This window comes from Anopheles cruzii, chromosome 2 (assembly GCF_943734635.1).
Source record: "Anopheles cruzii chromosome 2, idAnoCruzAS_RS32_06, whole genome shotgun sequence".
Taxonomy (NCBI): Eukaryota; Metazoa; Arthropoda; class Insecta; order Diptera; family Culicidae; genus Anopheles; species Anopheles cruzii.
The window spans coordinates 53,646,587-53,674,154 of record NC_069144.1 but is presented as its reverse complement, the minus strand read 5'-3'; the positions used below and the strand labels follow the sequence as shown (position 1 = coordinate 53,674,154).

The following is a 27,568-nucleotide window of genomic DNA, read 5'->3' as shown; positions in this document are numbered from 1 at the left end:
TCTTTCACTAGCGCAGCGAGTTCGTTGGGAGTCGGCCGCACTAAGGGGGGTGAGCAGGAGGTGACGTAAGGCTCCATTGCCTCGCCGAACGTGTTGACGCGTCTGAGCGCCCCGAGGAGTACTGTGTGTATTCAGATTTTGAACCGGATTTATGCAGAGATTGTCGCTGGGAGAGCTTATTCCTACGTTACGCTTAAGTTGGGACATTTTTTTACGATTTTTGGTGAAAATTTTGATTTTTGTGCTAACGTTTGCTCGTTTTAACGTTGTTGTTACTGACAATTTTGGCAGTTTTGTATTTTCGCACCAACAACTAACACACACCTTTGGTCAGAAGTGTCTTTGTTTTGCTCTACAGCTGCAGAACAGTTTAGGGATGTTGATTTTGTAGTGATTTTTTTACCTGGTAATAATATTTTAACTTCTGGGTCCTGTTTTTTTGGTTTTGTTTTTCTACAAATTAGCATTTCGGGTAGTTTAACAACGAAGCAAAAGGACTTTTATCTAGCTTTATCTATTGAACTAATAACTGGCTGGTTTATGATTGGAATTTTTCATAAAAAAACCTTCTTGACATAGCGATTAAAAACGGGTTTAGTACGGTTATTGCATATTGTCCTTCAAATAACACTTCAAGAGCCAAGCGCGCGCCACATACATTTGGTGCATGTTGAACTCCTATGTCCGCTCCGCTCTTTTCTCTAATTTATGTCTATTTCTTTCACTCCCTCTGTCTCTCCTTGTCATTCTCTCTCGCTCTCTCGGAAATGCAATTCTACCTACACCGATAAAGCGGAGAGCCTGTTTTTATCGTTCAACCAATAAAGGAAAATGGCATGTTTTGGATGTTTCGGCACATCCGGAACTGTCTCTCTCTCTCACGCGTTGTTGAGTCCGCGCATCCCTCCCCGCTCGGAATGTAGGTCAACTTCCGGTGCGGCCTTCGCAGAAGCGCAAGCCACTCGCCAGCCGGTGAAGCCAAACTGGCCAGAAAAGCAATCTGCTTTTTTTGGTGGCGCATCTCGAGCATTATCGTAGGTTATGGCACATTCGCGTCGACGCCATTAGCTTTTCCATGGCCGACCGGGCGGGTGGTCCGGTTGGTCGGTCGGCACGCTGTTATGGTGCTTTCCGATGCTGGGAAACTAATTATCGCATAAGCGCTAAATGTTTTCGTGGGTTTAATGTTTCGCTCTTGGTGCTTCTTGGTGTGAAGTGCAGATGATGGTGGTTAGGTGTTTTGGAGTTTTACTTGTTTCTTAGCTCTAATGGTATTAAACAAGCTAACAATGAATTTCAGTTTGTTTTTCATTTTGTGTGTGAATCAGCTGTTGAGTGTTTTAATTACAGTTTTAATTTAATGGCGACTTATACAATCACTTCCGTGCTGGCCATTGAGTCAACTCATTATCAACCGGCATCCTTTTAATGTGCATCTAGAGAATTAAGCTGACATTCCAGTGAAAAAGGGAAATCAAAACACAAGCTTTGCGATGCGCTGCCCCGAGGAAAGTTTTCCGCGCGTTCGTTTAGCACAAAAGCAAAACGGGAAAGTTGCAATATTTATGTGTTAAAGATTGGCGAAAGAATTTCGCCCCATTCGCTCGCCGGCAAACAATCGTGAGGCGGGCTTGAGTTTCGCCGAAGGCCGGTTGCTTCCGAGACCCCGGTCGTCCCTGAAAGGAAGAGGTTTCTGCATTTCCGTGGGGCGGATCATAAATATACTGCGTCGTGCCGTACGGAAGTGGCCATGTCCTTCGCTCCGAGCGGTGGTGGTAAAGCTCGTCTTTCAGCTGCTTTCCGTGGCTTCACGTTATCACGCGGCCATGAAACGGTGTTTCTTCGCTTCCTGTTTTGATTCCCCGTGAGGAGCCCGTCTTAGGAGCGGTGCATAATGTGGTGCGCGCACCCTGGTGCTGCCAAGTGCGGCCCGTTTGCTATCCTCTTTTTCTATCCGATCGCCTGGATCATCGCCTGGCAGTAACTGGAAGAAGGGGAGAGCCTTCCAGAAAGTTTACCGCCGGAACCATTAGGGGGCGTCGGTGGTGGTCGGTGGTCTCTGGTTCCGTGACGGGAAGTTGTGGTGCTGATCCGTTCCGTGTTCCAAAGTTTCGAACTTTTCCGCACTGTCCGGATTGCGGTGCTTCGACGTCTATCCGTCTGCAAGAAAGCTCCCGGGGTTTTTGTTTCTTTATTCTCTGCCCGCTTGCCTTTGTCTTGTGGGGGAGCCTGGAGCGACAGACAGGCGGCAGGGCGACGACTTAAGCCGCTGACTATCGCATGCTGTGCATCTTTATGGCGCCTGTCGTAAAGTTCACGCACACACCTAGACATTAAGACACTGGACTGTTTTCGTATCTGCTGGCTCAGCCAGTGGGACATGCCAGAGGATAAGTTTACTTCGACGGAACAGAAGATATCCTTTTCGATTGGCGTTCGGATGAAAGTTGGTCGATTTCCACAGAGTAGTGTCTGTGTTTTCTGTTTAATTATCGCTTCCCGTTTGAATAGCAATTTATGAGCTGCTCTTCATTAGCTCCAGTTTCGAGCCACATCGAAGGATCGGGAGATTGTGGGGATGAAAAGGGGCCACTAGTCACACACGCTAACGCCCCTTTCCAGTATCACTGCCACATACGGGCAACGGGATTAGAGCCCCCTCAATTGACGATCGTATCGATGTTTAATGTCATAATATACACTGCTGGCCAATAAAATAGGTAATTGTGTGAAGCTGATACAATTTTAACTGTACTCAAGCCACTACTAAACCAATGATCACCAAACTGATACTGTACTTAAATACACTAGTTAACGTCATTTTTTTGCTATGTTGGTGATATTTATGTCAAAAGTGACAGGTGTGTTACCACTTATTTTGGCAGCAGTCTGATATGGCCTGGTCAATAAAATAGGTAACTCGTTGTATACGATGCAATTTCACCCGACTTCTTGAACGAAATTTGTTTAATTGGTTTTGTTGCAATCAATTTTCAATTGTGAATCTAAAAAAAGGGTTGTTTCCTGGTAGAACATCTAGAATGGGCAGAAGAACTCATTGCAATCCTTGAGGAAAGAAAGATTCTGAATAATCTACGCAACGAAGGCGCGAGGTACAAAAGCATTGCCGAACTACTAGGAAAATCAGTAAATTTTGTGAGAAATGCTTTGTTGTGAAAAAAAACAAAGGAAACGCGAAGTAAACCAAGAAAAACCAGACCAATGATAGATCATCGCATATCATTTTAGGCTAAAGCGGATCCGTTTGGTGCATCCAGAGCGATTTGCTCAATAATAAATAACATTATTAGCCCAAAACCTGTCTATAGGCGGTTACAAGAAGCTAATCTACCAGGGCTAATTGCAAGAAAAGTGCCACTATTGATTAAAAAAAAATTACAGATGAGGTATCAGTTTGCTGCTCAATATGGTTCATGGGAAGGTACCGAGGGCTACGAAAAATTGGCATAATATTTTATGGAGCGACGAAACCAAAATAAATTTGTTTCGTTCGGACTCTCAGTGTAATGTTTGACGACCTGCTGGCAAATAATTCCATCCTAGGTTTACAAAAAAAGTTTTAAAACATGTAGGTGGAAGTATCCTGATTTGGGAATATTTGTCATGATCTGGTGTAGGTCCCGATTTCAGAATAAAGAGCACCATGAATGCTTTCGAGTATAAGTGAATCATGAAAGACGTTTATGCTACCTTACGTAGTAGAAACCATGCCACTGAGATGGTTATTTCAACCAGAAAACGATCCCAAGCATACGTCATAGCTTATGAAATCGTGGTTTGATAGCAATAATGTGTCAGTTTCGCCTTGGCCAAGTCAGTCTCCTGACTTTAACCATTTTGAAAACTTGTGGAATACCTTGAAGCAAAAGTTGGCTGGACAATAGTTTTCAAACAAAGATGAATTGAGGCAAAAATTGCGGCAGGACTGATATTCCATTCCAGTAAAAACTTGTCAGGGTTTGGTTGATTCACTGCCAAGAAGAATGTATGAAATGCTCTAAAACAACCGTAGATATACGGGGTACTGACTAATTTTGAAATAAAATATTGATTTTTGACAATAGAAAAAGAATAAACCGTGTAAATTCATTAAAATTTGCCATATACGCAGAATTACCTATTTTATTGACCAGGTACTTTTAACAGGTTTCTATTGTTATAAGCGAATTCCTAGAATTTTTCACTTATTTTAGACTATCTTTATCTTATTTTTAGTACTTCTATCTTATGTTATCATTATAATACCTGTGAATTCAATAGGTTTTGAAAAATGATCAAATAACGCAGCTTAAATACAGTTACCTATTTCATTGACCAGCAGTGTATGTACCTATATGTATCCGTGTTTAGTAGCCTTGGTGTGTAGTTAGGAGTATAAAAGCTTCGCTCACCTTCAGCTTGCCATCAGCTTTCCCGGGGCCGGTGCGCACTCCAAACCCGGTTAGTGTGAATAAATGTATCGCGCCATAACACGCACAGCATTAGCAACGCACCGCCCCTCTACATTCGCAGCACTCTGGCCGCCGGCCACCAAGGCCACCAAGAGAGAGAGACCACACACTTGGCACACTTTGGAGCCTTTGCATTTTCTACGACTTTCGCAATCCGTTTTGGTTCGGGGAAGGGAAAATGTAAAAAAAAGGTTTGATTATTCTTTTCTTTCCATTGACTTTGCGCGTTGTTTTTGGAAGCTTCGTTTTTCCGTTCGCTCTTAAGTTTGGTCCGGTTCTAAATTTGCCCATTTTCTTTTCTCTTTCTCTCTCTCTCTCTCTCTTTCTCTTTCTCTCTCTCTTTGTATGTGGCTCCGTGACTTCGCGGGACACTTTCTTTCGCCACGCTCACCTTCTCGCACACACATCTACACCTCGCAGACTTTTTGCTTTCATTAACCAGCAAGAAAGGTACGACCAAGAGCAAGCACCGGCGGAGCCGGAAGGGGCGGAAACCGTCGTCGTCGTCGGCATCAGTCGCACATTCACCGCCACCACCACCATCACCACCACCACCGCCGCCAACAGCGCCTCCGCTCGAATCATCATTCACTGACCCATCACCGCCATCCGACAGACGACGGCAGACGGCGGCCGCTGCCGTAGTGCCATCCGCGCGGCTCCAGCCGCCCCGGGCAGCGCCACAGCCAGCTACAGCAAGGGTTTCTCCCTCCTCTTCTCCGTTGCTGCTGGCCATGGGCACTGCTGCTCAGCAGCAGCAGCAGCAGCAACCTGCCCCGTCATCAGTCTCATCACCCGCAGCAGTAGCAGCAGTAGGCCCGGCCACAGTCTGTAACGCACATCGCATCATTGCCCCAGCCCCGCTGGTGCCGGTGGAGAGCGAATTTCCCTCCGCCGACATGCCATGTGCGCCCGGAGCCATTGCCTCAGCAGCAACCGTCACAGCATCCGCCACAGACCCGCCCGCAGCAGCAGCAGCATCAAGTGGTGACGGAGGGACGCAGCCGGCAACCACCGACCCGGAAGCCGGTGGCGTCCACCACCCACAGAACGGCGGGGGGTGTTCCTCCGAGCCAGCAGCAGCAAGTGGTCAGGGTCAGCACGTGGAATGGCATCAGCAGCCACCGTCCGAGTCAGCGAGCAGCAACCGTCAGACGACCGGCGGAAGCCGACAGCAAAGGGTATGTTGTTGTGTGTTCCGGGGACGACGGTGGTCGTCCTGCGGGTGGTCCTAAATTTACTTCCCTCAATTTTCTGGCACGACACACTGCCATGTGGTGCATGGCGATTTGTTTTTTCCTCGCTGTGCGCCGCCAGATAAGTCCTTATGCTTATTTCCTTCCGCCATTTGTTTTAATTAAATTATGCTCAATCTCAACACCGCCACGTATGATTCCGTGGTGGGAATGATGTACAGAATACGTGTACCGTAGCTCTTCGATGCACCCCGCAAATAATAATGCTTCAGCTTTTGATGTTATGTTCACCTGCACTTGGTTGCGTGCTCATGGATTTGATTGTATTTTCGTTGTTCGTTGCCGACCATTTTGTTTGTAAATTAAAAAAAAAAAAAAAACATTTTCCATGCGCACGCGTCCTACAACCTGTAAAATGCTTTCTCATATCCTGTAAATAGTGTATTTAAAATAACTGAACTGAACTTTGCTCGGGGCAAGATTTATATCTGCTTCTGTACGAGCTTCTAGAGCCTATCAACTGTTGCCTGCGCTGGACCTCATCCAAGTGTTTCATACAGCAACATAAATACGGCCCGCTTCGTTCTTCTAAGATAAAAAAAAAATGATTTTCGCCCAAAACGTGGAGATGTGGCGTGTTTGTGGCCAGACTCATGCCGGTTAACGGCAGAGGAACCTACAGTAGAACTGAGGCTAAGAAGTGTTTATTTACTACGAAAAGGTTAACTTTTATTTCAACTACCGCAATGGTCGAAATAGTTGATGAAGCTTACATGCGCCGTTAACATGCATTCGACACATTCCTATGATTCCAATGAACAGTATTGAAACTCCCAATTTCCGGCTCGGAAATTAGGCAGGCTAGTTTTAAAGATCCAATTCCAATTGTCCCTAGTAATGTGGACCAAATGAGAGTTGCGTCCGGTTTTGGGTAGAATTTTCCGAAACTCTAAAAGGACCATTAACTCATTCTCTCTGCATCGACTTGTTTGGCGGGTATAAAGACTTTATTGACGTATCTTCTATTTTTTCAATTTTATCTTCTATGTTTGGGGCCGAATAATTGGCGCACTCCGGTTAGACTTTGCCATTCTAACCCAAGCCAAATTGCTCATCATCCAGTAATCACTGTGCTGTTGTTTACCAAAGTCTGCGGATCGCAATGGAGGCGCCTGGTCCTTTGTTGGTGTTATTTTGAACTGATTGCTTGAACCTGATTTATTTTAATGATTGTTCGACACCACCTTCAATGTGGTTGACTGCCCTTAACCGAAGTTTTCTTCGCCGATAGCCCTACAGCCTTAGCCGCCGCTCTTTGGAAAACGGTCACTGTTTTAATTGGATAAAACACATTATGGATAATTTTCGCACTTCGAAACTTAGATGGAACCGTTTGAGGTCGACTGAGAGAAAAAAAACACTCCTCCTCGGCTTGGCTACGGTCCCCTGTTGCGCGGTGAACCGTTCAAATTGAATTAGACGACTTGCGAAGCCGACATCCTTTCCGGCGAACCTAATCGCAGGCGTGGGATTTTAAACGGTCAAACATCGCCCGGTTCCGGACCCGGGAAAGGTGGTGACTTCGGGTGAGCGAGACAGTAGTTAACGCTCGTTTCCTTCGTCTACTTTCGATCGGTATGGTGAACCCAAAAGTTAGACTACGCTATGCTCGCAGCATTGTTATCTAGAAGTCAAACTTCGGGAGCAGAAAGTTTAACAAAAACCGTACGTTTCGGCCCTCTTTTTTAAGCTGTAAGGAAGTTTCCAGAAAAATGGGCGCTCGAAATGAACCGAAACCGTTTGATGCCTCTGGTTTAACATTATGTTGTATGGTCATCGTTTTGCTTTCGGGCTGATCATCATTTCTTCAATTTGCTTACCGGGTTGGCAAAAGAAAAACAAGACAAGTGACAGCTGGGAACGGTAGTAATGGTCCCCGAAGGGGTATTACGGAGGTAACTCTACTGATCATGCTGATTCAACGAAAAAACTTCGCGCTCTGCTGCTGAAAACATTGAAAAGTCGTCGGCTACCGTCGTCCGTCGGTAAGATGCGGAATCATTTGCAGTAAAAGTGTACGCACATGGTTCCTTACCTTACCCCGAGGCTCAACCGTAGCTTCGGGCGTTTATTTATAGGAAGCAGAAGCCAAGGCGGATGCTAAATTTATGATGAATTCATTTGTTTTCCTTCTCCCTCGGGAGCATTTCTACAGCCCTACGCGCGCCTTCGTCATCAGCCGGTCCCTTCCCGTGTTAGTTTTTGGGTGGCGAAAGGATGAACAGGAGTGTTTTAAAATTTTTTTTTGCGACCCACTCGTGGGCTTTAGTGGGTTCGGATTGTTGATGTTTTTTTGCCGTTGCGCGTTTGGAGATTATTGTCCTGGACGAAGGCGCTTTTCGGGCGCGTGGCGCCTGGTTTCAGCAGCAGCACATAACGCGGGTAAAATTCGTCGCTTCGAGCGTGTGTGTGGTGAAGTAAAATTAAATTCTCCTTTCACCACTCGCTCCGAAAGAGGATCCTACCGTGTGTGATGTGTGGGGTAATTTTAAAACAACGTGCGCCTCGGATGATGCCGGTAGAAAACATTTGGAGTTTGTCAAATTATTGCGTTCTGTAAGTTTTGTTATGGCATAACAGTTATTGGATAAAGGATGTGCTAAGAAGCTAAAATGAACATGGTACAATTGAAAAAAATATAACAAAACAAATCAATTTATTAAGATAACGAAAACACAAAATAAAATAAGCTCGATGATAAAACAGTAAATCAAAAAACATTCAACGCTTAGCTTAGACTAACCTTAACAACAACTAGTTTAAGAGAAGCTTTTGCGTTCAATAGATAACACGGAAACATAAGAAACGAATTATCAAACGAAAGCGGAGGCTACAGTTGTGAAAATGACCTGGAAAGTAAGAGAAGTAAACATTAAAGGGAAACAGCATCGAAAGATGAAAAAACCAAGTGACATCTCCTCATCATCATCATCATCATCACCATTATCATCATGTTGTTTGCGTCCATTGAAGGGAGCATTTTTTTCCCCCTTCGACACGTTCCTGCCGTGTAGCATTTCGGCACCGGGACAACGACGCCGTGTTCGCCATTTCGGCTAAAGATAGATTGCATTTTTGTCGCTGCCAAAAATCGAACCAACAGATCAGGCGAGAGACAGAGAAAGAGAGAGAGAGGCTAAAGAGATGGTGGAGAGATGACCGCACGACATTTTCCGTTCGTCAATTTGCGCCAACATCAACGCGCGCGGCTAGCTTGTTTGTGTATGTGTGCCATGGTTGTTTCCGATGAAGACCGAAGAAATGACTAATGGCCAGCTGGGAAAACCGAAAATTTCGGCGAGTTGAAAATACGCCGGACCTCACACGAGAGAGAACGAGGGAGAGGCCGTCTGGCCGTCATCGTTAATGACGTCGTGATTGTGTTTCGCTCGAGATAGATTTTGTTGGTGTTTGTTTTTCGTATTATTGTCACGTTTCGTGTGCACGCGCTAAACGATCGCGCTCGAAAGCCACACGACAACACACGGCGCTGCTTGTCGACCATTTTAAGCGCTCGTCATCGTGCGTCCATCCGTCCTGGGGATGATTTGCGTCACCGTTCGCGTCATGTGGTCGCCACGGTCGTGGTGGCATGCCTTGGCTCATTTGGCCGCAGATGATGGTGTCCGTACATCCGCCGTCGGACGCAATTGCGGCGGTTGAAAAATGATCGTGCAGCGTGTCTGACTCTAAAATGGCACCGAACCAATAAAAAGTGTTTATCACCTTCGCAGCTTTAGAGTTAATGCTGCTGTTGGACGTCATGTGATTTGTTAGTGTGTTTGAAAGTTTGATAGTAAATGTTGAACATTAGAGCTAATAGTCCTAAGGACTTAGAGACTTAGGACTAATAGTTGTCAGGATGGCGTTGGCTTCTTTTTTCTAAATCCTTGTTACTCCACGAGCATTCTTTTGCATCGTTCGATGCTCGATGTTTGATGAATCCTTCCTTTTTTAAAATAGGACGCGGCTGTCATGCGACAATGGAGACGCCTGGTAGCTCACGTCAAAACATTCTTCTTTTGCTTTCAATACTCGCACACTATTGGTGTTTGTATTCGGTGAGGTGAACTCAACATTTTTCCACGCTTGGAAATGGCTTCAAAAGCGTATAAGTACCTCAGCATATTTAATGCTATTGACATAATGTGAAATAAATACTATTTGTCAGCGCGTTACTAATTATAATTAAAATTTCATTCCCCATACTATGCTGCCTGGCTTGGGAAAATATGTGGCCAATCATCATAAAGGAACTCAAAAAAGGATCCCGTAACCGAAAATAAAAATGTAATAACAATGAAAAATGCATACCAAATGATGGGAACCCACTTTGCGTGGCATATGCCGCCTCTCTTTATGCTCTTTCCGGCCCTTTCTTTTCACCTTCCTTCCCGTTGCACATCGGAGGACGTTTGGAGGTCATTTTAATAATTGACATTTGCCATGCTCACCGGCAGCGGCAGCATCACTGGGGCCGTCGAACAAATGGGCCTTTTAAAGGTGATCCCCTTTTCCACCTTCCATGCTTTTTGTGGTATTCTCCAGGGGAAAAAAGCCACGCCGGCAGCCATCTTCCCACGGTGACCGGGGGAAAAAACAGCACGTAAACCTTGACACCGGAACAAAACAAAGACACAACTCGTCAGAAACAATAGGAGCTATCTCGGGGTGATGGTTGTGTCGCGTGCGATACACTCGATGTGTTAGCCTTTTTATGTCCTGCGAACAATCCTTTTGTTAGCGGCACGCTTCGGCGGCGCACAGCGTATCTCTCTTTGTGGATAATTACATTCCGGCACAATCAACCCACAGGCCACACAGCAGTATGGCCCGCGTCGGGCTGGAATGGGCTCTTGGATGATGAATAAGTAATGGAGAAATTAGTCCACCCGTTTCAACAGCGTGGTAGACTCCTCCGAACGCAGACCGCCCACCGGATGGGAAAGTACGCACCACGTTAATGTTGTCCAAGGTCTTTGCCATCGATTGGCGAACAATTCTGTTTGGATTTGCTATGGATTTTCTCCATTTGAATTGCAGATATTGTTTGCCATCAGTATTTCCGTAACAGAAATACGATGGGCATTTCTAAAGATTGCTTAACAATCTTTACAAAAGTGCCCGATATTAAAGCTCAAAGTTTGAACAAGAAGTTACTGCCTTTTCGTGACCTGCATGATTTATTGAGTGAAATTTTATATCATAGGGTCGTATTTTACTATGCAGTATCTTGTGTATTATTTTTCACTTTCTTTCTAGGACCATCAAGATAATTTTGGATATTGCTATAGAGTGCAATTCGATAATTTTAGTAAAATAATTTTAATTGCTCCATTGGTCAACAAAACGACCCTCGCTTCTTTGGTTAACATGAAAATAGTGTCCCAAGCAAATTTGTCTTCTTTCATCAATTTCAAGTTCTTTACGTGTTTATATGTTTAATTTGTTTCATTTCTCGTCTTGAGTTATCACGTGAGCTAACGGAATGAGAATATGTGTGTGTGTATGTTTCGAAACTTAGAACTTCTGTTTTACACCCTAAAAAAGTTTATTCCATTTTTCTTTGGCAGTTGTTTCAAATCGATCCTTCGCCCATTATTCACCAAACATTGAAGCCATAAATTGAACCGCGACAGCATGTTCTACCGAAACACCTGGGCTCCGATCTGATAGGATTGACCGTGAAAAACATTACTTTGCAACTTCCGGCGGCGCTCAAATTTCGGTCCACCTTTCTGCGGAGACCGACCTCCATTAGTGACCATCATTAGTGTTCCGCAGTCTTGGGCGTCTTTTGTTCCGCCCCTGTTTCAGGGTGTCGAGCGGAATGGATATTTATCGCGTAAAATTGTGTGACTACATCGAACGTATATCGACATTGACATTTCCTTAAGTTCACTGTTACGCGGCCAATCGTTGTTGTTGGGTCTGTTGTCAGTTGCTTTTCCGTTTGATTTATTTCCCCAGCGATACTTCCGGCGCTCCGGAGCGGCGAACCTTCTGGGCCTAGTCAACTTTGCGCGCTGCTATGACCCGGACGGCATTAAAATGTTCCGACCAAACCTTTGCCGGGTGGTTAGTCTGCTAGTGAAGCAGGACAAGAACAGGAAACTACTGGCTGGCGATGGTGACGGTGTTGGCGACAGGAGCCCAGAAACTTTAGCCTCGGTCGGTGAATCGAGGTCGGAATTTATTGATCGTAAATGAGCGTGATTTTCGTGTGGCCCGTAGGTCCCGGACTCCTGCGTCCTTGGCCCCGGGCGAGTAGTTTCTGCCGCGGTCACCAGATTGACGACCTTTGCGGAACCGTTTTAATGCCCCGGGTTTATTAGCTTTCTTCGGCCCCCTCCCGAACTCTACAAGGGGCGCCCCCCGGAGGTCGACCGGCGATGACCAGCGAAGCCTCGGTGTGGGTCTCCCTACGACTCTCGAATTAATCACGGCCAGCATGATGGAGTGCTGACCATTGTGGTTGCTAAGAAATTTACAACGAAAAGCCGTCCGATTTTTGGGGAGTGGTGCGATGAAGTGCGGCTTGCGACATGCTTCCGGAGATCGGCTTAATAATGCTTGGCCGATGTAGCAGTAGTGGTCTGGCGACACTTGTGCTGCGGGCGTCATTTGTGAAGGTCAAAGGTATTTGGTGACTTATGATTGTTAATTATGCCCCATCAAACCCCACCGAAGCATTACACCCGAGTTGACGTTTCGGCATTTCAAATTGAGCGTATCGTTTGAATCATTTATGGTCCTTCATGCCGCCGACTGTAATCGGCGAAATATTGGGTCGTAGGAAAAGGTATCGCCGGGTTTTGGTTGTTTTTTTACCCTTTTTCTGGCCGTTCATTGATTAAAATCTTTTGCTATTTTACGGTTTGCACTACAATTTCATCGGTATTGATCAGGTTAGAGTCCTGGCTCTATAGTGGATACTTTAAAGCTTCTCTACCTAGTGCTGTCAATTTATGACGATCTCTCTACGATACGTTAAGATTGGTCTTCCCGTGACGAATCACACCTTTTCTTGTTGTTGAAAAGCTCTGGTCGCTTCTTCTTAATGGGTTAACTCAAACGGTTCAGTTTGGGACAGTAAAGCATCTAAATACTTATGCGTTTGACCAGGATTTACTAATTCACGATAGAGAATTCTATTTCAATCCCACAAAATACTAATAATACTTAGCTCGTAATGTAAAAGTTTCTTCAGTTGACCGACGCCTACAGATCCAATGTTTAACCAGCTGAGTATATTTCTAATGAAGTTTAAAAATTCAATGAATCTTTCATCAATCAGTAATAATTTTCTGAAAATCACTTGTTTCGAGACAACTTTGATTTCTGATCCCTGATCCGTTTCCCCATCTACGGCAGATCGTGCACAGTATGGCAACGAAGTCCGGAAACCCACCCTTTCAAACCGACACATCTGCCTTTGGTGGGAACGGAAGTGGATCGAATTCACCTTACGCCACAGTGATCTGTTCGGTGAACGGGTGCCGCCAGGATCCGATGGCAAGCCGGAAATTTACGTGGCTGCTCGGTTGGCTCGGTTCTTCCGATGTTTGGCCAACGTATTTTGTCTAATCTTTCCCCCCTCCCCTCCCCTGGCCGGATGGCCACCGACTTAGTGTCGTGGTCGTCGAGGTGTGCCACTAATCAATGTAAATGCGCCTAACGAAGAGTGATTTGGAAACTAATCCGCCAGTAATTTTCCGTTCCACTGTCATTAGTCAGAGCAAACAGTGGCGGTGGCCGGCCGGCTGTCACCGTCGGGGCGGCCCGTTCATAAATTCGATAGACCCGAACTAAGCTGATGAGCAACTTCCGGGCGAGGCGTGACTTGCAACTTTTCCCGGGGTCGCTCTGTTTGCGTTTTCCTTTTCTTGCCTTGGCGTTGCCCGCCGTTTCCCGGCTAATTCGTTTATCAGTAAAGTTAATAAGCGGAAACCGTGGGTGCGTAATCCTATCACCGAGCCGAACCGGATTAGTGTGATTTATTTTGCATCGTGCCATCGGAATCGTCCGCTGATCGATTAGTGTGGATCGGTGTTCGATGATGTGGTGCTGTTCCTTGACTTAAGTTTTCGGCTATGCGGTTTTTTGGATGCCTGTTTGTTCCTATTGCTGGTCGACTAATGGTTGAATGTTTTTGATCAAAGGAATGCTGGAGTTAATAGTCGGCCTATTTTAAAGCAATTTGCATTGCCTGTGGCATGCGTATGATGTGATAGATATCTTTAATAGAGTTGAGTAATGGAAGCTAAATGTAAGCTCAAAATTAACTCACCGTTTATGTTTGAGCATTAATGAAATGCCTAATATACTCTAGTAAAAATCTCAGAAAGACGAATCCTTATTAGTTATGGAATGTTAGAAAATGTGATCTGTGGTCTTGATTCCATTACAGCTTTCTGGTCTCGTATGTTACACGGTATTGCATCGAGGCAAGGTCAGCAATTGGTCCTCCTTGCAATTATCGAAAGGAAGCACAAAGATTGTTATCCTCAGAAACAACTCGGAACTTGACCGTTTGCTGTTAGTCGGTCGTGAATCGGTCCTTAGTATCCGTAGTCCCTGGAATTACAATTTCGTGATCATTTTGTGATCATTTCGACGCAAACTCGTTCCACAACCACCGTATTCGCTTGTCCAGTTGCTATTACAAATGGATCGTTCTGTGAAAATTAAATCACCTTAATTTGCGATCCCCGGGCCCGACAACCTTGGGTCCGTTAACTTTTCCATAAGTTCCGATGCGTCGGAGCACCTGCCGCCGCCCTCTTGAGCGGTTGTTAAGTGCTCTGTGTGTGTGTGCGGTCCTTTCAGCGCCCCACACTCAAACGTGAGCCTTTAAGGCCGCAGGTCATCCTCAGGTATCTCAGCATGACCGCACCGCACCGATTGACCCATCCGGCCCCGACGGTAGATAGTAATTAGAAGGGGCGAACCTCTGGCGTGGCGTGGCTTAGGCTAGGACTTTTAATTAACCCTCTCATTAAGGTGCTAAGGAGCGGACCGTCCATCGGATGCCGCCGGAGCGTCGCGGTGGCACCTTCAAGTGGTCGGGTGGACCTAAGCGACGGTAGCCGGGTTCGTGGAATGGGCACGGCCATTAATTATGTAGTGTGGAGGTACATTAATTATATGGTACAGGGCGCGGTGCAATTAAATTCCGCTATTGAACCGTGATTTCGAGAAAACCCGCGGAGGCGCCGAGTAAATGCCACGCATAATTAACGGATCAATAGTTTGCCGTTTGCCATTTTTAAACATGGAGTCGAGTTTTATGTTGCGGGCGATGATTTCCACTTGATTTCCTCCAATCGGAATAGGAATCATTCGAGAAGGTTGTCGTCGATGATTCACTGATTGTTGTTTCTTTCGTCCACACCATGTTCTTGTAGATTGCTGGTGGAAAAGGCAAGCATTTAACCCGCAGTCACGCCATGCGTGAGTCAACATCCCCGCCCCGGACGCCTACACCACGATCTCCATCCGAGCAGCACGGCGGCAGCAACCCGATCGGCAGCACCAACAGCAGCAGCAGTAGTCCCGGAGGCGTCACGACGACCGCCAGCGGTTGTGATGGCGGCGTGCTTAGCAACGGGCCATCCTGTTTGCCGGACCGACCCACCGTGAATGACGCCGGTGACCCCACAGACTCGCCCCGTCTTAGCAAGCACGCTCCGACCGCAGGCGGCACCGTGCCGAATGGCAAGAGTCAGCTGGACGTCGACTTCCCGAAGCTGACGCCACCGAAAACGTCCTTCAATCCGGCCAACGGTCATCATCCGAGCGCCCCGACGAAGGCCACTGGCGTGAAGAATGGCAGTCAGCAGCACGCGGGGACGACGCCTGGGGCCAGTAAACCTGACAGCAGCGATGGCGACGATGACCAAGCACCGCAGAGTGCCAGCGACTCGAAAGGCAGCCAAGGCCAAGATCAACCGGACGGTGGCGGTGACACCGGCAGCACACGGAACCGATGCGGCATCCCCAGCGTGGTGCGGGTGTCCGGAATGACACCTACACTTGGCGCCGCTGCCGACGATCCGAACGACGATCTGCACGAGGGCGACAGCAACGGAACGGCGGGCGGTGGGACCTCACCCGTACCGGCAGCAGCGAATAGCAACTATTGTGATAACGACGGTGGCCGCCACGGTCTGCGCCACCACCACCACCACCAGCAGCAGCGGGAGGTGAACTTTGGCGGTAGCCATAATGACGACGAAGACGAGGGACCCGCGGCTGGTGGTGGACGGAGCGGCACCGATGCGTCCGGCACCCCGATCAACATACAGTTCTCGCACGAAACGGAAACCCGTTACATCCGGTGCGACAGTCCTATGGAAGAGAGCCTTACGGGGAGGAGCAGCGGCGGCAGCATCGGGGCCATCAACTTGATGGCGGGCCCGGGTGGCGGTACGCCGACTTCGCAACCGAACGCCACCGGGTCCGGCGGTGGAAGCGGCAAGAAACGTAGCGGTGCTTCCGGTAAGGGAGGCGGCAGTAAGGCGGCCCGGTTAAAGCACATGAGCGGTGGCTCGTCGTCCAGTGTCGACGGTGGCACCACCGGGGGCGGAGGAGTAACGAATGCAACTGGAACCGGAAGTGCCGGCGGTGGATATATGGTTTCGCGGGACAACTCGTGCGATCAGTTCACGGACCAGAGCGGTGTCAACTTGCTGCAGTTCTTCAAGGAGACGCTCAACAAGAACTTCAAGGACCGCAACATGCTGATGAAGATCGAGAAGGAGCTGCTCGCACTGGCGATGGACCGCAGCCGCAGCCAGATGAAGTTTCCGCCCATGTCTTCCTACAACCGCATGCTGATCCACCGGGTGGCCGCGTACTTCGGCATGGAGCACAACGTGGACGCGACGCAGCAGTGCGTGATCGCGGAGGTGACGCCCGCCACGCGCATCCCGGACATCCGGTTCAAGAATCTGATCGCGGACAGCTTCTCGGAGGAGCCGCGCAAGTCGATCCTGAAGCGCGACACGCACAGCTTCGACGAGTACCAGCGTTTCGTGGGCAGCGGCGGTGGCGGAATGGGAGGAGCCGGGACGGGTGGTGGCAGCGGGCTGCTGCACTGCCCGGACCGTGGCATGCTCGATCGCAAGGCGAAGAGCTTCGAGGAGCGCGAGGAAGAGTACGAGAAGAGCAAACGGCGACTCTTCAAAAACCGTGAGGTAGGTGTGGTGTCCGCAGCACAGCATTCCTCAGCATAAACTGATTATCCTTTCGTTTCCGATACAACGAACCATCCCGTCCGTCCGTCCGTCATTCCTCCATCGCGCCATCATCTCCGGTTGGCTTTCAGCACGAGTCCGAGTCCGACCAGTGGCAGTGGAACTCCACCGACGGTGCCGGAGGTGGCGGCGGCGCTGGTGGTGGTGGCGGCGGTGGTGGTGGTGTTGGCACGATACTGGCCGACCTGAGCGTCGGCGCCCGTCACCAGCAGAAGTTGCAAAATAGCCGCCTGCTGAAAGTACAATCAGTGGTACGCACGCCCCCCAAACGCGTCCCTAAAGTTGCCCGACCTTCCCCATCCCCAGGAGAGCCTTGCATCCGGATGCGTTTTTGATCCGATTCCGTTTTCCGCTCCGTTTCCACAGTCAATCGAAGGCCGATCGGACGAGCGGCCGTGCGTGTCGAAATCGCACAGCTTCGGCGGCTACGGGGGGTCGTCCCAGAACGCATCGCTGCTGCGGGGCGACTCGATCACGTCGACCAAAAGTGCCGGTGCCAGGCTGTTCTCGAAGCAGGACTCGAACGCCAGCCAGAACACCCCGTGGCGGCTGTCGCCATCGAGCAGTGGGTAGGTGGACGCGGTTGTGGCACGCATCGGAAGCATTCACCGGAAACCGCGCGGTGTGGATCAACGGAGCGAGAGCCGATGGCGTGTAGCGTGTGCCAAACGAGCATTGGCTTTTTAATCGCTTCGTTCTGATGTTTTTCTTTGGTTTCCTTTGGTTTGCGATTGAATTATTGAACTAACACGTGGGCTGAAAAGACACGGGCCTGAGAAAGAAAACACGTTAAAAATTGGCATTATTCATCAACGTAATCTCCTTCGATAGCCATACGACAATCATTCCAGCGCCGTTCGATCATTTCAATACCACTTTTGTAGAACGATTTAGTCTTTGCCTCAAAAGGAGTCGTTAGATTCAGCAATAACCTCTTCATTCGACCGAAATGTCTTACCGGTGAGCTTACCGGATGTTTTTGAGGTCTAGGAACAGACAGGGAAGTCGTTAGGAGTCCAATCTGGCAAATACGATGGATGTGGCAGCAAGTTCGTGACACGGTGCGTTGTCTGGATGAAACAACAACATATTTTTCTCTGCCGTATGAGGTCGTTTTTTGGGCAATTTCGACCTTTAAACGCTCCAAAAATACTATATAATATTCACGGTTGATTGTATTTCCCTTCTCAAGATAGTCGTTGAATATCGACCTCGTACATTCTAAAAGTCATAACGTTTCCAACCGATTGTTGTGGTTTGAGAGCCCTTTTGCGAGGTTCAGCAGTAGCTCCTAACGCACATGACGATCGTTTTGATTTCGTAGAGATGTGATGGGTTGGTTCATTTTTCTTCCGTTGTCTCATATCGACGCAAACATTTTCCTTTGTTTAAACTTTGTTTGTTTGTTTCTTTTTTTTTAAACATCTGCCAAACACTGCACAAAATCAATAAAACATTCTTGTTTTGTTCAACAGCGAGCAAATGCGGCACATCGTACGGTCCTTATTGTACTTTTTAAGCCATTGCTCCGTTGGAAGGGTATTTTTTCTCATCAAGTGACAGTGTAAAAAAACATGAACTTGTTTTTGATCCATTGTCTTAGCACAACAACTCACAAGCTTCTGAGTAGATATCATTTAAGTTTAATACTTTTCTTTTCAAAGGTCAAAGTGACTCTGAAACTGTATTCGTTTGAAGGTGAATACGCGGCGAATGCTATAAGATTAGTGCCGTCTATGTGTTAGGCCTGCGACTATTCAGCCCATGTATTCAGACCATTCAAACAAATTAGCCTTACTTTGCTGAAATTTCGTTCTTTGCGTTCTTTCGTTTCGTTCTTACTTTGCTTTGAAATTCGTTAACATTTGAGTTACTTCTCCGGTTCTGCCATTCGTACCACATAGCTAGAATCGTTAGCAGCGCAGTGGCTCCGCTCCGCTCCGATTGCTCCAGCGTGTGGGTTCCCGCGTAATCTTCCCGTGTGTCGATCGGAAAAGTAACGCTTACCTTCAACGCAGGTCGTACCTTACTTCCAGCTACAAAACCCAGTCGATCCGGTCCGACTCGGTGACGCCGTCGCCGACCGGGTACGGTAGCGGCGACCACACGCCGGAACCGTGCGTCCCCTCGCCGTCCGCCACCTGCGGTGTCATGTGGGCCGTCACCGATATGGCCAGTGTGCCCAAGGGCAGCGTGCTGATCGATCCGCAAACGTTCCAACCGATCGTCAACCAGGACGGGTAGGTACCGAAAGACGGTGGTGTGTGCGTTCGTGCCCGATTTCTAACCTTTTCTTTCTGTTCTTTCTCTCGGCCGCCATCTCAGCACGCTGTATCACTTCGATCCCTCCAACCTACCGCCGGTGGCGGGAGGCTCGTGGCCAGGTCCGGGTAACGGTAAGCTGTCGAAGCGCAAGTTTGAAAAGCAAAAGTCCTTCAGTAGCAAGCACAACCTGAACAGTAGCAGCTCGTACGACAGCTCGATCGATGCGCCGTTCGCAGCGGGAAGGACGGTGGACTGCGGGCAGCAGACGGCGATGGCCGGGCCGGGCGATAATCCTATCACCACCCTGACGACGCCGACGACCATCGCGGAGGAGGTGGTCAATGAGCTCGGGTGCTACGATGGAACCGGTGCCAGCACCGGAGGCCTAAAGCTGCTCGGTTCCAAAGATAGTGCGGACTTTGATGGTACGATGGGGCTCTGTGGAGCGGCTTTTGGCGTAGGGTCAACTAATTGTGGACACACTTTTTCGCTACCTTTCCCCAGAAAACTCGAGCATCTGCGATGAAATCTCACAAACTACCAACGAGCTTGGCGCTTTGAAGTTACAGAAACATCAAGCCACTAGTCCTATGCTGCAGGCCAGCGAATTGCAACCAGTTGATATGAATGAAGTTAGTAGCAGTGACAGGGACGGTCGGACGGTCTGAGCCGCTCGATATAACGCGACAATTGGGTTCGTTTCAGATTCATTACGGTACTAATCAGAACGACAACAGTAATCTCCTGAATACTGCCAACTCAACACTGCTGGTAGACGACGGTCGGTCCGCGCTGCTCGACGACGAGCTTGGCGACAGAGCGCCTGAGGAGGTCGAAGGGTCGTCCTGCATGCCACTGGCACCCTCGGGGGCCGATTGCGTGTCGGACCAGGGGCTGTCGGGCGGTGTTCAGTTGCTCCACGTCCACGAACCGGTCAGCAACAGCAGCACGCTGGAGGCGGGCGACGAGGACGACGATGACGAGGCGGAGGACCGCAGTGAAACGCCAACCGACGCCGGCCCGGAGGAGGTCGAAGAGGTGGACAAAAAGAACGACATGGTCAAGGTGGCCAACGTGGTGCAGACTGTGGTTCCCCTGACGAGCTACGCAAGCTCCACTCCGCCGAGCGGTGTCGGTAGTGGCATCGCCGGAGGCGGTGGCGGCGCTGGGGGTGGCTCGGTGGGGGCGTACACCGTCACGTACGACGGTGGAGGTAGCGGACTCCCGGGTGCTACCGTCTACGGTACGCCGGGTCTGTCTACGACGACATATCAGACTGCGGTAAGTGGTGGCAATGGACCGGCGCTAAGCTTCGGCGCTAATCGGTGCTCTCTTTCCAACAGCCGGACGGGGCCATCTACGCGGTGCCGTCCTCCCTCGTCTACACATATCCCACGACGATGGATCCGACGGAGATGTCCGGTGGGTACTTCGTGCCAGTGTACGACCCACAGCAGCGCGACACCGCCAGTCTCTGCTCGACACCGGGTGCCTCTCTCTACACCGCTCCGGCCGGTGCCACCTCGACAGTATTACACCCGATCGCGTACACACCGACGGCGGTGGCAACGGCGGCAGCCGCCGCGGCCGCTGCCTACGGCGGGGCGCCCCTCTACCAGAACCCGCTCATGTACTCGTCGGACCAGTTCCCCAGCGCACAGGCCGCGGCGGCCGCCCAGCTATCGCAGTATCCAATCAGCTATCCGATCGGCATCGGGTATCCGTTCAATGGTAGGTGGTGGCTTTCTCCTGGTCAGGTCAGGTCAGATGGGGTGTAACGCATTCGCGTTCTGTTTTCTGGCGTTCGTTTCAGGTGCCACGTACCAGAACTACTGGAACCAGCCAATCACTTACTACGTTCCTCAGACGCCCGTACCGACGTCGGCCGTCGGCAGTGCGTCGATCCTGATGCCGCCTCCGATCGCACAAACGCCGACGAGCGGCGGTATCATAACGTCGGCCGCCACGTCCGGCTCATCGTCGGTGGTGGCCGGTACGATGTCCGGCAAGCGTAACACAACGCCACCGAACAATCACATCACGGGCCACGGAGCGTCGCATCCACCGCCGACCCATTCGAACCACAGTGCATCGGTGACGCCCGTGCCGATCTCCCCGTTCGCCTCCAGTGTTCCCGTACCGCTGCCCGACCCGTCGTCGGCGGGGGCCACCCCGATGTACGCGGCGTTTCCGCAGCCCCTCTACCCCAACATGCTTCCATTCGCCAGCCCGATGCCAGCGCATCCTCACTCGACGGCGGGTGGTGCAACGGCCGCCACGGCCGTCAACTCGATGCTTCCCACTGCCGCGCCATTCCATCCTCACGCACAGCAAGCGCAGCAACAGCTGCCTCCCCAAGCTCACCATCATCACCATCATCACCAGCAGCAGCAACAACCGCAGCTGCAGCATCATCATCACAGTCACCACCATCCTCATCCGCATGGGTCCGCGGGCGGCATCGGTGCACAGGATCCGGTGTTGGGCCCAGGGACTCACTATTCCAGCGCAAATGGACCGAACGTTGCGAGCGGAGGTAGCAGCAGCAGTAGCACCAGCAGCAGCAACGGTAGCAGCACCGGAAGCCACGGCAGCAACAATAACGGTGCACCGAATGCGCCGACCCCGCAGTCGACTCCCAGCACACCGCTGTCGCTGCCAATGTCCGCTCCAACGCACCACGGCGGCAAGGGCGGGATGCCACTGTTTCCTACGCCTCCCATGATACCGCATGGCGGTGGGGCGACCGGTTACGTGGCGACGACCACTGGCCACCATCACCACTACGGGGGGCCTACGACGGTGACGGAGGACGGACGCAAAAATGGGCCCGGTGGCGGCTACCAGGGTAAGGGACGGCTACCGAACACGGCCGGTGGGTCCAGTTACTTCAACTACAGTAACCCCTCCGGGACCACCGTCCGTCAGATGACTCCGAATGGCCCGACCGGCGGTGGCGGTGGCGGAGGTGGCTCTTTTGCCGGGCCGGGAAAAACGGGTGGTAGCTATCCGGCCAACACAGGGAACAATGGTGGTGGTGGTGGACCGACGGTCGGTGGCGGTCCTCTGATACTGGGGCCACCTCCTCCGGGCAAGGGCAACCGGCACGAGGGCAGCTCCTCGAGCAAACCGCCCCTGATTCCGACGCTCCCGACCATGGTGGCCACCGGTGCGGTGGTCGGCCCACCGACGGCCAACGGTGGTGGAATGGGTGGTGACAAGTCGCGACTGAACCGGTCCTCCAAGCCGCCAAATCTCGATCTGAAGCGCGGTGGCTTCGGCACGACGAACAGCTATCACGTGGTCAACAGCCGCAACACGCCGAGCACGAACTCGAACGAAAGTAACGGATCGCCGAACAGTATTACGTCGTCGTCGGTGCACGAGCACGGTCACCAGGGACCCGGGCTACAGGGACCACCGTCCACGCATCACTCAGCCGGCCATCACCATCACGGAGCGCACGGAGCGGCCCCGTCGAACCACCCGTCGACGCCGACTTCCCACGTCGGCGGTGGACACCATGGTGGAGGACAGTCGATGTCACATGGCGCTCCCCAGCAGCACCATCACAATCCGCAGCAGCAGCAGCACCACCACCACAATGCTCACGGAAATAATGTTGGCAATCAGCAGCACCTACAATCAGGCGGAGCGCAACAGCACCATCACCACCACGGTGGTGGTGGAGGGACGACACACTACTATACCCACGGGCCCGGTGGCCAATCGCTGGGCGGGGTCGGAGGGCCACACGGACAGGCTTCGTACTATGCCACCGGCCACTCGCAGCGTGGCGGAAGCGTTGGAAGCAATAGCGGCAGCAGCGGTGGCGGGGCCAACACCGGTGGCAATGGCGGTGGCCACGCGGCGCACCATCCCCACGCCATGACAGCGACGGCCACCGTCATGCACAATTCGGCCGTTGCAGCGGCGGCGGCGGCCGCCGTCGAACCGTACCATCAGCAGCTGATTCCGATCAACGCTGCGGCGGCCGGCATGTCCTACGTCAAGATCGGACAGGCCTACTTCGTGAGTACATGACACAAAGGCGAACGGCCCGTTCGGGGCACTACGGAGTGCTGACACACGGTGTCTTCTCTGCTTCTTCTAGCCCTCGCTCGCGCTGCCGCAAAGTCGCCGATCGCCCCCGAACGAGATACGTCCTCTAGCCGGTGTGTACCCCACGATGAACATGGTTATGCCAGGTAAAAGCGACCCGTTTGGAGGCCGACCAATCAGTCGGCCCGATCCTAGCCATCAGCTTCCGTAGTATTTCCGTTTTGATTTCTTCATTCCGATCGTTCATGTTCGCACAGTCGTCGTGCAGGTTGAGTTTTAAATGTGCTTCGCTTTTTACCAAATTACCATCATCATCATTTGATCGTGCAGAATCGCGTATCGCGACACTTTACTCAACCGTTTCCTATTTTCCCACACAGCGTCACGACAGTTCACCCCACGACCACAGCACAACAGTGGCTACAGTGGCCATAAGGCAACCAAAACTCTCCGGTAAATCATCGCCAATCATCGCGGAGCTTGCGTGCCGGTGTGCAGCCCGGAGATAGTGAGACGGTAGTTAACGATAGGGCAGCAGTAGTCCACTGTCCACTGGCGACATAGGCAACGCGAATGCAAATCCCCACTAACCGTAACCCATAACCGAAACACAGTTCGTAGTACCGCAACAATTCTAGACGTACACGTACACGTACACACAAATACAAACGGAAACAAAAATGAAACTAAGCAACAAGCAACAACAAAACAAAAACTATGATTATAATGTGATCTGAAAGCATCGGGATAATAAGCTCGGTGCAGCTATGTCCGGCAACGTGAACCTACCTGTAGAGTATAACCAGCATCCAGCAAAACATCTCTCTCCTGTGCTCTGCTCTGTGGGAGCCTGCCGATGCCTCCAGTACTGATCCGGCCGAGCCTCGCTACACGGACACGACGTTTGGAAAACGTTTTTAAAACAAAATAGATAAAACTAAACGCAACCGGCCACCACAACACCGCAAGCGCAAACAGAGGGGACCCGGAATGTGCTACCCGGGGGACAGTGTTACAACCCAACGTGTGACCCAACCGTGTGTTGTCTTTGGGAGCGGCCAGAGAATGAGATATTTATCGCAGTGGTAACGCAAAGCGCGGTGCTACAGCGCTACATTAACATGCGGTCGAATGTGTTGGGCGGATCGTTAAAACTCGACGAAAAGGAATTGCGCGGTGTTTGGCGAACGTTATTAGATACACGAGAGAGCGAGCGAGAGGACGACGATGTGCAGGAAATGTCCGCCGCCACCGCCGCCGCAAAATTTTCTTTAGTTGCCGTTTTCAAAATTTAATGTTTATCCTTCGCTCCTGATTGCTGTTACGGTGCTCGCTTACGATCCATTGTTTCGTTATTACCGAACGCCGCAAAACTGTGCACATGCACGCACAAGTGGGGAGTAAATGGGGGGCATCGCATCGGCCGCCGGGGGTTTGCGGTTCCGTAGCCTGTGATTGTTCCGTTGAAATGGTGGGATTTTGCTTAGAGCAGAGCGCGCGCACCGCGAAGGTTTCTTCTCTTCAATTTTGCCCACAAACTGTTCTCCCCGAGGACACAAACAAAACCGATCGCTGTTTGTGATAGATACGGCCAAAAGCCATCGTACCCGGGGGGTCGATCGGTGCTTACCAGAGTGATGGCGCGCGGAGAAGGAGTGTAAACAAATCAGAGTGTTAAAAGGCATTACTACTAAAACAAACGATGGCTATGAATGGTTCAAATTTGTGATTAGCCAACGATGGTGGTCCAATGTGTGTGTGAGTGTGTGTGTGTGTGTGTGTGGGCTACGATCCTACGACCACGGTAAATATTAGTAGGCACCGCTACGATGTACTGATCCTCTCTGCAATCCGAATATTAGAATTTCCAAACCAAACCGTCAAATCAATCGATATCTTTTACAATGAGGCAGCATAAAGAAATCCGATCCCCAGCACTTTGTTTTAGACACTATTCGGTTGAGTTTCGTCGAGCCATTTTAAGCAATGGAACCTTAAGGACGTCTGAGACTCTGTACTCTAAACCAAGACTCCACACACCTCGAATTATCCGCAGATTTTGTTACTTTGCCACCATACGTTTATGTTATGCGAGGACATTGAGAGTTATGTAGCCACTTTTTTGTGTGGACAGCAACCCGCGGCAGGGTTGTGGTGTGCAAACTGTGGTGCTGTTCCTTGTATATCCATGAGACAGTATGGTAGGGCCAGTTTCTGTGTGCATAGAAAAGACAACAGTAGACAACATCCCCAGAATGGATCGTTTATAGTAGAACACCTATTTACTTTACAGTGCCGATCAACCACTAACCACAATGAGAAAGCATTTTTCTTATAACAATCAACCGAACAAACCATGGATTACTATATTTAAACCGAACGAAACTGAGTAAGAGCCGTACACATAACTAGCCGTACCCGAAACGGCTAACACTGTAGTACCTTAGACACAAACCATACTTATATATTGTAAAGTACGTTCATATAAACCTTCCTTCATCCGTCAGTGGCATAATGAATTCGACTGAATTCTTGTCGTTCAGACGTTGACGACATCACAAATTCTTTTCTTTTACTCAAAATTTCCGTTCGATAGTGCTTACTATGAAGTCTAAATAAATTTTCACTCCTCCTTGGATTCAAACATGCATGTGCGCGGGAATCGGATTCTCCTCGATGTCTTCGCACAGTGATGAGTGGAAGACAGAGCTTCGCTATTCGCCCCGTTCGATCCCATGTGCAGTCCATCATGCGGACCTTCTTGTTGAAGTACAAATAGATGCTTCCTTCACTTCTCGTCTATCTTCAGTGTTGCGCACGGTGCAAAAAGAAGCAACGGAAGATTTCTGTTAACGTGGTACAAAATGTCATGCAATGATTGTTGCTTGAGTTGGGACTTGGGCAAAAAAGAGGGTCAAAGCGGTACCTCCGCAAGGAACTATTAATAGTTGAACTTCAAACCAGATTTCATGGCAAACTAAAGCACAAATAGGGGCAAACTACCAAACTACCCGTTGGTTGTGGCAGCGTTATCGTTCTAGTCACATATACCATGGACTCGGTGATACTGTAAAACGTCACCAAAATCGTAACTTTAACATCTTATTATTTAACGCAACTGTTTCTTGAAACAAAGTTTTTTTCTGTTTATAAGTGCATGAAGTTTGCTGAGTCAAGTAGTTCGATATTGAATAAGTTTATGAATTCTGCCAAAGGGAATAATAAATCACATCTCTCTCGTATCTTACCATCTACTGAATGATTACTACTACTACACCAAACCATATGAAAATACAGTTGCCATTTTATTGAAGGAATTCCTGGAGAAAACAAACCCGCTAACCAACATCGGAGCACATGTTGAGTTTGGAACAACACTGTATGCATGAGTAGACCAAAGCGCCGCCATCAGAAGGAACGAAAAGAATAACAAGAGAGGTAGAAGGAAGAGAGAACAGCATATTAGAAACGCCTACAAATGAATATCCAGAAAATACATGAATATCGAAAAAAGAGATAACAAACACAGGATAAATGAGATAATACAGCTAGCTACGAACAGAGTTTGAAGGGAGTGAATGAGTTGAACATGCAGACACACAAAACAAAACTAAAAAACGAAACGGTTGATTAAATGTGTTATTATATATACGAAAGATTGTATTTATTTTAGTTTATATACACTGGGAAAGTGAGAAGGCCAGAGACAGTAGTAGTAGAGAGTCAGAAGGATAGTCAGAAAGAGAGAAAGAGAGAGAGAGAGAGAGAGCGAGAGGGAGAAGAAGCGCATGATAATAACGAATAATTGGGGGGAAAAGCGAAAATGCGAGTGAAAAACCCGATAAAACAAAACAAATAATTCTAAGAAAAAGCAAGTAAAACGGGCTGCAGAGACAAAGGAAGAAACTATTTCCAGAAGAATGAAAACATTAAAGAATGAAACAACAAAAAGTAAAGTAGTACACCGAACATGTCCGCAATTTTAATCTGGATGAAATTGAGAAACAAAATAGAAGCCGAGTGCGGCAGCCACAATGCGCGTCTGCAATCTTAGCCCATTATCTTCATTGCGTTCATTGCACAATCAAAGCTTTTTTGTAGTACCTTGTTTTCGAAACATTCGATTTTTTCCGTAGTTGCTGTCGATTAATGATTTGAACCATTAATACAGTGCAACTGCTTTGACGCCAAACTTTCACCAAATATCTGTAGGCAACAAAATTGTGGGTTCGTTAAACTTGTCTAGAGTTGCGAG

General features: G+C 49.4%; 1 protein-coding gene across 1 annotated transcript; it reads left to right on the top strand.

Moving 5' to 3' along the window:
• Positions 1–5,206: 5,206 nt before the first annotated feature.
• LOC128266966 (protein encore) lies at positions 5,207–27,274 on the top strand. Its single transcript, XM_053003756.1, has 12 exons — positions 5,207–5,653; positions 15,136–16,926; positions 17,058–17,237; positions 17,353–17,555; positions 19,005–19,226; positions 19,312–19,676; positions 19,756–19,883; positions 19,957–20,532; positions 20,595–20,982; positions 21,065–23,283; positions 23,366–23,459; positions 23,694–27,274. The coding sequence occupies exons 1-12, from the start codon at positions 5,207–5,209 to the stop codon at positions 23,768–23,770; spliced, it is 6,690 nt and encodes a 2,229-aa protein (XP_052859716.1). The 3' UTR covers positions 23,771–27,274.
• The last annotated feature ends 294 nt before the right edge of the window (positions 27,275–27,568 follow it).

What these genes read in the sequence shown, in the direction of transcription:
- LOC128266966 (XM_053003756.1), top strand. Translation starts at nt 5,207, where the DNA reads ATGGGCACTGCTGCTCAGCAGCAGCAGCAGCAGCAACCTGCCCCGTCA. An exon ending in GCGGAAGCCGACAGCAAAGG is followed by an intron (nt 5,654 to 15,135) that starts GTATGTTGTTGT and finishes ATGTTCTTGTAG; the next exon opens with ATTGCTGGTGGAAAAGGCAA. An exon ending in AGATAGTGCGGACTTTGATG is followed by an intron (nt 19,677 to 19,755) that starts GTACGATGGGGC and finishes ACCTTTCCCCAG; the next exon opens with AAAACTCGAGCATCTGCGAT.